At 57.2% G+C, this 11,773-nt stretch overlaps 1 protein-coding gene across 1 annotated transcript; it reads right to left on the reverse strand.

The window, feature by feature from the left end:
- Nucleotides 1–293: 293 nt before the first annotated feature.
- Nucleotides 294–10,975, reverse strand: LOC144952654 (uncharacterized). Its single transcript, XM_078883131.1, has 3 exons — nucleotides 10,810–10,975; nucleotides 2,276–4,290; nucleotides 294–394 (listed from the first exon to the last, which is right to left on the reverse strand). The coding sequence occupies exon 2, from the start codon at nucleotides 3,523–3,525 to the stop codon at nucleotides 2,431–2,433; it is 1,095 nt and encodes a 364-aa protein (XP_078739257.1). The 5' UTR covers nucleotides 3,526–4,290; nucleotides 10,810–10,975; the 3' UTR covers nucleotides 294–394; nucleotides 2,276–2,430.
- Nucleotides 10,976–11,773: the final 798 nt, after the last annotated feature.

The following is an 11,773-nucleotide window of genomic DNA, read 5'->3' on the forward strand; positions in this document are numbered from 1 at the left end:
CACTCACCCACCCACCCACTCACCCACTCACCCACTCACTCACTCACCCACCCACCCACTCACCCACCCACCCACTCACTCACCCCACACCACCCACCCACTCACCTTGTCTCCCCCGGTGAGGATGCCTCTCAGCTCTCCGATGCGGTCGTTGATGGAGAGGCGTGTAGCGCTTCTCCACCGCGTTGTGCGTTTGTCTCCGCGCTCCGTCCACCCCCCGCGTCTCCCCCCCGCGTCCACCCCCTCCCCCCCCGTGTCTCCCTCCTCCCCCCCCGTGTCTCCCCTCTCTCCCCCCGTGTCTCCCACCACCGCCCGCCACCACCGCCGTAGACTTGCGGATCTCCTCCCATCGAGTGGCCGGAGCGAGATTGAAGAAAACCGGCACCACCAGGGTCTGGTGTGGGGGGGTGGGTGGGGAGAGGAGGGAGACACGGGGAGACACGGGGAGAGACACAGAGAGACACGGAGAGAGACACAGAGAGACACGGGGAGACATGGGGGAGAGAGACACGGGGAGACACGGGGAGAGACACGGGGGAGAGACACGGGGGGAGGGAGACACGGGGAGAGAGACACAGGGTGAGAGACACGGGGTGATAGACACGGGGAGAAAGACACGGGGAGTGGGAGGAGGGAGACACGGGGAGACACGGGGAGAGACACAGAGAGACACAGAGAGAGACACAGAGAGACACGGGGAGAGACACGGTGAGACACGGTGAGACACGGAGAGACACGGTGAGACAACGGTGAGACACGGGGAGAGACACGGTGAGACACGGTGAGACACGGGGAGAGACACGGGGAGAGACATGGGGAGAGACACGGGGAGAGACACGGGGAGAGAGACACGGTGGGAGACACGGGGAGTGGGAGGAGGGAGACACGGGGAGGTAGACACGGTGAGACACAGGGAGGGAGACACGGTGAGACACAGGGAGGGAGACACGGGGAGGTAGACACGGTGAGACACAGGGAGGGAGACACGGGGAGACACGGGGAGGGAGACACGGGGAGGTAGACACGGTGAGACACAGTGAGGGAGACACTGGGAGACACGGGGAGGGAGACACGGTGAGACACGGGGAGGGAGACACGGGGAGAGAGACACAGGGTGAGAGAGACACAGGGTGAGAGAGACACAGGGAGTGGGAGGAGGGAGACACGGGGAGAGAGACACACGGAGAGAGAGACACGGGGGAGACACACAGAGAGACATGGGGAGAGAGACACGGGGAGTGGGAGGTGGGAGACACGGGGAGAGAGACACGGGGTGATAGACACGGGGGGTGAGAGAGACACGGGGGAGGGAGACACGGGGAGAGAGACACGGGGAGAGAGACACGGGGAGGGAGACACGGGGAGAGAGACACGGGGAGAGAGACACGGGGAGGGAGACACGGGGAGAGAGAGACACGGGGGGAGAGAGACACGGGGAGGGAGACACGGGGAGAGAGACACGGGGAGAGAGACACGGGGGAGAGAGAGACACGGGGAGGGAGACACGGGGAGAGAGACACGGGGAGAGAGACACGGGGAGAGAGACACGGGGGGGAGACACGGGGAGAGAGACACGGGGAGAGAGAGACACGGGGGGGAGAGAGACACGGGGAGAGAGAAAGAGACACAGGGGGAGAGAGACACGGGGAGGGAGACACGGGGAGGGAGACACGGGGGAGAGAGACACGGGGAGAGAGACACGGGGGGAGAGAGACACGGGGAGGGAAACATGGGGAGAGAGACACGGGGAGAGAGACACGGGGAGAGACACGGGGAGAGAGACACGGGGAGAGAGACACGGGGAGAGGGAGACACGGGGAGAGAGACACGGGGAGAGAGACACGGGGAGAGAGACACGGGGAGAGACACGGGGAGAGAGACACGGGGAGGGAGACACGGGGAGAGACACGGGGAGAGAGACACGGGGAGAGAGACACGGGGAGAGGGAGACACGGGGAGAGAGACACGGGGAGAGACACGGGGAGAGAGACACGGGGAGAGAGACACGGGGGGGAGACACGGGGAGAGAGAAAGAGACACGGGGAGAGAGACACGGGGAGAGAGACACGGGGAGAGAGAGACACGGGGAGAGAGACACGGGGAGAGAGACACGGGGAGAGAGAAAGAGACACGGGGAGAGAGACACGGGGAGAGAGACACGGGGAGAGAGACACGGGGGGAGAGACACGGGGAGAGAGACACGGGGGGAGAGACACTGCTGGATGAGACGTGGGGGGGGGGGGGGGTGATGCACAGAGACCGTCACCATAGTTACCGGGATCTGGAAGCTGATTGGTTGCGTCGTCGTCGTCGCCATGGCAACGGCAGCCCCCTCCACTTCCATTGGCTGAGGCTCCTCGCGTTGCCCCGGCGACGGCTGTTGCCAGGGCGACGGCTGTTGCCAGGGGGGCGTGTTGCTGGGAGGCGGGGTCATGTGACTCCAGAGTTGGGGGGAGGGGTTGCTATGGGGAGAGCTGAGTGGGGCGTTGCTATGGGGACCGTTGCTAGGGGGAGAGCTGAGCGGAGCGTTGCTATGGGGAGAGCTGAGTGGGGCGTTGCTATGGGGAGCGTTGCTAGGGGGAGAGCTGAGCGGAGCGTTGCTATGGGGAGAGCTGAGTGGGGCGTTGCTATAGGGAGCGTTGCTATGGGGAGAGCTGAGCGGAGCGTTGCTATGGGGAGAGCTGAGTGGGGCGTTGCTATGGGGAGCGTTGCTAGGGGGAGAGCTGAGCGGAGCGTTGCTATGGGGAGAGCTGAGTGGGGCGTTGCTATAGGGAGCGTTGCTATGGGGAGAGCTGAGCGGAGCGTTGCTATGGGGAGAGCTGAGTGGGGCGTTGCTATGGGGAGCGTTGCTAGGGGGAGAGCTGAGCGGAGCGTTGCTATGGGGAGAGCTGAGTAGGGCGTTGCTATAGGGAGCGTTGCTATGGGGAGAGCTGAGAGGAGCGTTGCTATGGGGAGAGTGGAGAGGAGCGTTGCTATGGGGGGATCTGAGTGGAGCGTTGCTATGAGGAGCGTTGCTATGAGGAGCGTTGCTATGGGGAGAGCTGAGAGGGGCGTTGCTATGGGGGGAGCTGAGTGGGGCGTTGCTATGGGGAGAACTGAGAGGGGCGTTGCTATGGGGAGAGCTGAGTGGGGCGTTGCTATGGGGAGAGCTGAGTGGTGCGTTGCTATGGGGAGCGTTGCTATGGGGAGAGCTGAGTGGAGCGTTGCTATGGGGAGAGCTGAGTGGCGCGTTGCTAGGGAACGAGCTGAAAGCAGCGTTGCTATGGGGAGCGTTGCTAGGGAACGAGCTGAGGGCAGCGTTGCTATGTGGAGCGTTGCTATGGAGAGAGCTGAGTGGGGCGTTGCTATGGGGCGAGCTGAGTGGAGCGTTGCAATGGGGAGCGTTGCTAGGGAACGAGCTGAGTGGAGCGTTGCTAGGGAACGAACTGAGGGAGGCGTTGCTATGGAGCAAGATGAGAGGAGCGTTGCTATGGGGTGCGTTGCTATGGGGTGCGTTGCTAAGGGGTGCGTTGCTATGGGGTGCATTGCTAAGGGGTGCGTTGCTAAGGGGTGCGTTGCTATGCGGAGCGTTCCTATGGGCAGCGTTGCTATGGGTAGCGTTCCTATGGGCAGCGTTGCTATGGGCAGCGTTGCTATGGGCCGTGCTCCGTGTCGTATTGTCCGTTCTGTCCATGTTTGTTGTTGTTGTGCCTTGCGTTGTTGTTGTTGATGTGCCTTGCGTTGTCGTTGTTTCCCACGGCATTGTTGTTGTGCCCCGTGTTGTTGTGGCCTGTGGCATTGTTGTTGTGCCCTGCGTTGTTGTTGTTGATGTGCCCCGTGTTGTTGTTGTTTCCCACGGCATTGTTGTTGTTGTTGTTGTGCCCTGTGTTGTTGTCGTTGTTGTTGTCACTGCACAGGCCTCCGACTCCGTCCAACCGTCGAGCAACTGACTCAGCGAGGTGGGGAACGCCCTCCTGGCAACAACGACGCTCCCCATTGGCCGCCCAGCATCCTCTCCTCCCATTGGCTCCCCGCGGCGGCTGCCGCCCCCCCCCACCGCCCTCCCGGTCTCGTCGGACGCTCCGATTGGCTGCTCACGAGGGCCCGGCGGGGGGGGCGTGGCTCCACCGCCGCCGCCTTCTCCCATTGGCCGATCGGCCGGCGATGGCTCCGCCCCCGGAAGTGCTGGCCACGCCCCCTCGTCGGTAGACCACGCCCACTCGAGGCCTGACCACGCCCCCCCGCCGCCATCGCTCTGCAGGCAAAGCTCCTCCTTGAGGTCCTCCCACAGCGCCTCATAGTTCAGGGGTCCTGCGGGAGAGAGCTCACCACTCACCCACCACTCCTCACCACTCAGCCACCACTCCTCACCACTCACCCACCACTCCTCACCACTCCTCACCACTCACTCACCACTCACTTAGTCACTCAGACACTCACTCACTCAGACACTCAGCCACTCACTCAGACACTCACTCAGACACTCAGTCACTCACTCATTCACTCAGTCACTCACCCACTCACTCAGCCACCCACTCACTCACCACTCACTCAGTCACTCACCCACCCACCCACTCAGTCACTCACCCACCCACCCACTCACTCAGTCACTCAGCCACCCACTCACTCACCCACTCACTCACCACTCACTCACTCAGCCACTTACTCACTCAGACACTCAGCCACTCACTCACTCACTCAGACACTCACCCACCCACTCAGTCACTCACCCAACCACCCACTCACTCACCACTCACTCACTCAGCCACTCATCTGCAGACAAAGCTCCTCTTTGAGGTCCTCCCACAGCGCCTCGTGGTTCAGGGGTCCTGCGGGATAGAGCTCACCACTCACCCACCACTCCTCACCACTCCTCACCACTCACCCACCACTCCTCACCACTCAGTCACTCACTCGCCACCACTCCTCAACACTTACTTAGTCACTCAGACACTCACTCAGACACTCACTCACCCACTCACTCAGACACTCAGCCACCCACTCACTCAGCCACCTACTCACTCACCCACCCACCTACTCACTCACTCACTCAGCCACCCACTCACTCACCACTCACTCACTCAGCCACTCACTCACTCACTCATCCACTCACTCACTCACCCACCCACTCACTCACCACTCACTCACTCAGCCACCCACCCACCCACTCACTCACCACTCACTCACTCAGCCACTCATCTGCAGGCAAAGCTCCTCTTTGAGGTCTTTCCACAGCGCCTCGTAGTTCACGGGTCCTAGGGGAGAGAGGGAGCTCACCACTCAGCCACCACTCCTCACCACTCACCCACCACTCCTCACCACTCAGCAGAGGTGGGACAAAGTCATTGTTATGCAAGTCCAAGTCGAGTCGCAAGTCATCAAATTCATGACTCGAGTCTGACTCGAGTCCAAGTCACATGACTCGAGTCCACATCTCATAGGTGGGACAAAGTCATTGTTATGCAGGTCCAAGTCGAGTCGCAAGTCATCAAATTCATGACTCGAGTCCAAGTCACATGACTCGAGTCCACACCTCTGCCACTCAGCCACCACTCCTCACCAGTCACTCACCACTCACTTAGTCACTCAGACACTCACTCACTCAGACACTCAGCCACTCACTCACTCAGCCACTCACTCACTCAGCCACCCACCCACTCACTCACCACTCACTCACTCAGCCACCCACTCACTCACCACTCACTCAGTCACTCACCCACCCACCCACTCACTCACTCAGTCACTCAGCCACCCACTCACTCACCCACTCACTCACCACTCACTCACTCAGCCACTTACTCAGACACTCAGCCACTCACTCACTCACTCAGACACTCACCCACCCACTCAGTCACTCACCCACCCACTCACTCACCACTCACTCACTCAGCCACTCATCTGCAGACAAAGCTCCTCTTTGAGGTCCTCCCACAGCGCCTCGTGGTTCAGGGGTCCTGCAGGAGAGAGCTCACCACTCACCCACCACTCCTCACCACTCCACTCACCCACCACTCCTCACCACTCAGTCACTCACTCGCCACCACTCCTCAACACTTACTTAGTCACTCAGACACTCACTCAGACACTCAGCCACTCACTCATTCACCCACCCACTCACTCACTCAGTCACTCACTCAGACACTCACTCACCCACTCACTCAGACACTCAGCCACTCACTCACTCAGCCACTCACTCACTCAGCCACCCACTCACTCACCACTCACTCACTCAGCCACTCACTCACTCATCCACTCACTCACTCACCCACCCACTCACTCACCACTCACTCACTCAGCCACCCACCTACTCACTCACCACTCACTCACTCAGCCACTCATCTGCAGGCAAAGCTCCTCTTTGAGGTCTTTCCACAGCGCCTCGTAGTTCACGGGTCCTGGGAGAGAGAGGGAGCTCACCACTCAGCCACCACTCCTCACCACTCCTCACCACTCACCCACCACTCCTCACCACTCAGCCACCACTCCTCACCAATCACTCAGACACTCACTCAGACACTCACTCACCCACTCACTCAGCCACCCACTCACTCAGTCACTCACTCAGCCACCCACTCACTCACCACTCACTCACTCAGCCACTCACTCACCCACTCACTCACTCACCAACTCACTCACTCACCACTCACTCACTTAAATATTCGCTGCCAAGCCTGGTGGTGCCCAGACAGACCTGTTCTTCACCTGAGGACGGCTGCTTGCGTTGTGGCCAAAACGTCGTGAGAATAGTTTTATTATGTTTTATTTTTATTATTTTATTTCCCTTCTACGTGACTTTACCGAAAGAACCAAGAAGATGAATCCCTGCAGTTACGAAAGCTTTAAATCGAAATCAGTAGGATTTGTTCAACAGGCTGGCCAGAGTGGTGGGACGTGGAAAAGGTGGAAAATTCAATAAAACTCTGTCAGACTTGATAATTGTTTTTTTACCCTTCTATCTGGCAACAAAACTGACAATTTTTTTTTACAAGGAGTCATGTTTGCATAGACCACAATACCTGCAGTCGTAATGCAAACAAAAACATAACTCTGATGATGTATGCACTGTCCTTGAAGTTGATTGGTCCACACCCGAGACAGCTTTCCTTAGAGCCTAGTCTCACATGGGTTGGAACAGATGACGCCAAAAGGCGCACAACTCAAAGACAATGCACCATCAGAGTATGAGAGCTCGGGGTAAGCATTTACACTGAGACCTCCTTTACCAGTGGCAAAATATAGTAATAGGTTTTTACCCTTTCAACTGGTACAAAAACTGACACCTTTATACAAGGCATCATGTTTGCAATAACCACAACACAAGCAGTCAAAATGCAAACAAAAAGAAACAACTCTGATGATGATATGCACTGTCCTTGAAGTTGATTGGTCCACACCCGAGACAGCTTTCCTTAGAGCCTAGTCTCACATGGTCCTTGAAGTTGATTGGTCCACACCAGAGACAGCTTTCCTTAGAGCCTAGTCTCACATGGTCCTTGAAGTTGATTGGTCCACACCCGAGAGAGCTTTCCTTAGAGCCTAGTCTCACATGGTCCTTGAAGTTGATTGGTCCACACCCGAGACAGCTTTCCTTAGAGCCTAGTCTCACATGGTCCTTGAAGTTGATTGGTCCACACCAGAGAGAGCTTTCCTTAGAGCCTAGTCTCACATGGTCCTTGAAGTTGATTGGTCCACACCCGAGACAGCTTTCCTTAGAGCCTAGTCTCACATGGTCCTTGAAGTTGATTGGTCCACACCAGAGACAGCTTTCCTTAGAGCCTAGTCTCACATGGGTTGGAACAGATGACGCCAAAAGGCGCACAACTCAAAGACAATGCACCATCAGAGTATGAGAGCTCGGGGTAAGCATTTACACTGAGACCTCCTTTACCAGTGGCAAAATATAGTAATAGGTTTTTACCCTTTCAACTGGTACAAAAACTGACACCTTTATACAAGGCATCATGTTTGCAATAACCACAACACAAGCAGTCAAAATGCAAACAAAAAGAAACAACTCTGATGATGATATGCACTGTCCTTGAAGTTGATTGGTCCACACCCGAGACAGCTTTCCTTAGAGCCTAGTCTCACATGGTCCTTGAAGTTGATTGGTCCACACCAGAGACAGCTTTCCTTAGAGCCTAGTCTCACATGGTCCTTGAAGTTGATTGGTCCACACCCGAGAGAGCTTTCCTTAGAGCCTAGTCTCACATGGTCCTTGAAGTTGATTGGTCCACACCCGAGACAGCTTTCCTTAGAGCCTAGTCTCACATGGTCCTTGAAGTTGATTGGTCCACACCCGAGACAGCTTTCCTTAGAGCCTAGTCTCACATGGTCCTTGAAGTTGATTGGTCCACACCCGAGACATCTTTCCTTAGAGCCTAGTCTCACATGGTCCTTGAAGTTGATTGGTCCACACCCGAGACAGCTTTCCTTAGAGCCTAGTCTCACATGGTGTTGGACCACCCAGGGCAGAAGGCACCAAAATAAAACCGGCGACATCGCCGCTACGGGAGGTTCAGGTCCTCATCGATGCGGGGACAGCCCCGGTCCTCCGACAGGGAGTATGTCGTGATGAAGGAGGATGAGGAGGAGGAGGGGGAGGAGGAGGAGGAGGAGGAGGAGGAGGGACGTCTCAAAAGGGCTGCAAGCGAGAAAACCGAGGGAGCGTTCGAACGACATCGGATCGTACGACACCTCGAGCCGGACTCCCGTTCATCTCTCTTCTTCTTCCCCTTTGTGGAGGCAAAGGGGAAGAGGACTGTCACACTCACCCTCACACACTCTCACGCTCTCACACACGCACTCACACACACTTATTTTCACAACAACAACCGCCATTCGCCACTAAGTGGCGGTGACATCACCACGACGCTTGTGCCAGGTAACCCGTGCACCTTGAGGCCACGTGAAGTGTGAAACGCCCGCTGGCAGGACACGGGGCAGACCCAGCAGGTGCCACGGGTCGACTGAGATGACCGAAATGACTGGCTGATGCACCACCTGTGCTCCCTACTGTGCCAACTTGCTGCGCTTTAGCCACCCGGCGCTCCGCTCGTTGTTGTGAGCGTCGCTCCTCTGCCCTCCGTTGTTGTTGGAGGGCGACTGCCTCCAACTGCCCAGTAGCGTCCTTCACGAGCCTCCTCCACTGAGGCCGATCTTGACACCGCTGGTACCAGTCATCGGCAAGTCCACTCAGCTCTACGTCCTCCTGTACCACATCACTCCATCTCTTCTCTAGCCCGTTCCGTGCCCGTTTAGCCCCCTCGATCCGGCCGAACAAAAGCTGTTTGGGCATGCGGTGGCTGGGCATGCGGGCTACATGACCCAGCCAACGCAGCCTTGCCTGCCGGAGGAGCTCACCGATGGGACTTTGCCCAGATCTTTCAAGGATTTGTGAGCTCATCACACAATCCAGCCTGGTTAAACCCAGGATGGATCGTAGGCAGGCCAGCCTAAATGTTTCCAACCGGCGAAGATGCTCCACTAGGGGGGTCCACGTTTCGCAAGCGTAGAGAAGGGAGGGAATGACTGTGGCCGAGAAGACCTGAAGCTTCGTGCGGAGCGACAGACCAGGTAGCTTCCACACAGCGTTACGCAACCGATGAAAAGATATTGCCACTCGACTGATTCGGAGTGAGACCTCTGCTGTTAAACTGGAGCCGGTCATAAGCACACTGCCCAGGTATGGGAAACTCTCTCCACTACTGCCCCATCACCGATTGGGAGTTGTGGGGGTTGAGTGTTCGATGGTACAAAATACCCAGGCAGGTGCCTAGTTTTGGTGGGGCTGATGGTAAGGCCCCACCTCTTAGTGGCACGCTCCAGTCTCAGCAGCAGTATCTCCAACTCCTCTTCTGAATGAGCAGCTATTACCAAATCATCGGCATACATAACGTGGTTGACCAATAGGGAGCCATCCCTTGATTGCACCCGGGCGTCGATCAGCCTCCCATTATATCTGTACCAAATGGAAATTCCCCCGGCACAGCTATTGAAGGCTTAACAAACTACGTGGTCGAAATAGATGTTAAATAATGTGGGAGCCAGAGGACATCCCTGTCGCACCCCAAGGTGTACAGGGAAAGGCTCTGACTCCCGGCCACGTAGTTTTACCCGGGCCCGCTCACCATCATGAAGGTCCTTAATAATCGTGAGCAGAGGGTCAGGGACTCCGAAAGCACGAAGAACAACCCAGAGCCCAGGCCTACTGATGGTATCGTAGGCCTTGACCAGGTCACCCACACAGACACTCACTCACACACACTCACTCACATAGACACACACACAGACACACACTCACACAGGCACACACTAACTCACGCACTCTCACACACTCACTCACTCACACACTCACACACTCACTCACCCACCCATCCACTCACTCACCAACCACCCACTCACCCATCCACTCACTCACTCACCCACCCACACACTCACTCACCCACCCATCCACTCACTCACCAACCACCCACTCACCCACCCACTCACTCACTCACACACTCACACACTCACTCACCCACCCATCCACTCACTCACCAACCACCCACTCACCCACCCACTCACTCACTCACTCACCCACACACTCACTCACCCATCCACTCACTCACCAACCACCCACTCACCCACTCACTCACTCACTCACACACTCACACACTCACTCACCCACCCATCCACTCACTCACCAACCACCCACTCACTCACTCACCCACCCACACACTCACTCAATCACTCACCCACCCACACTCACCAACTCACCCACTCACTCACTCACCCACCCACTCACTCACTCACCCACTCGCTCACCCACTCACTCACTCACCAACTCACCCAAGACTTCTTCCATCTCGTCCATCTCGTCCATGGCTCCTCCTCCTCCTGGTGATCCACCTTCACCACCACTCACCACCACCACTCACCACCACTCACCACCACCACCACCACTCACCACCACCACCAACACTCACCACCACCACCAACACTCACCACCACCACTCACCACCACCACCACCACTCACCACCACCACCAACACTCACCACCACCACCACTCACCACCACCACCACCACTCACCACCAACACTCACCACCACTCACCACCATTCACCACCACAACCACCCCCTTAATCAACAACCACCACCACCACAACCACCACCACCACTCACCACCACTCACCACCACTCACCACCACCACCACTCACCACCACTCACCACCACCACCACTCACCACCAACACTCACCACCACTCACCACCACAACCACCCCCTTAATCAACAACCACCACCACCACAACCACCACCACTCACCACCACTCACCAACACCCCCACTCACCACCACCACAACCACTCACCACAATCACCACCACCCCCTTAATCAACAACCACCACCACCACCTCAACCACCACCCATTTATTCAACCACCACCACAACCACCACCACCACAACCCCCCTTAATCAACCACCACCACAACCACCACCACAACCACCACCACAACCACCACCACAACCACCACCACCCCCTTAATCAACCACCACAACAACCACCACCACAACAACCACAACCACCACCACAACCACCACCCCACTTAATCAACCACCCACTTAATCAACCACCACCACCACCACAACAACAACCACCACCACAACCACCACCACCACAACAACCACCACCACCACAACAACCAACACCACAACAACCACCACCACCACAACAACCACCACAACAACCAACACCACAACCACCACCACCACGACTTGTCAGTATAGAAGCTGCCCGCTCCGAGGCTGCGTGCAC

Source organism: Lampetra fluviatilis, chromosome 69 (assembly GCF_964198595.1).
Source record: "Lampetra fluviatilis chromosome 69, kcLamFluv1.1, whole genome shotgun sequence".
Taxonomy (NCBI): domain Eukaryota; kingdom Metazoa; phylum Chordata; class Hyperoartia; order Petromyzontiformes; family Petromyzontidae; genus Lampetra; species Lampetra fluviatilis.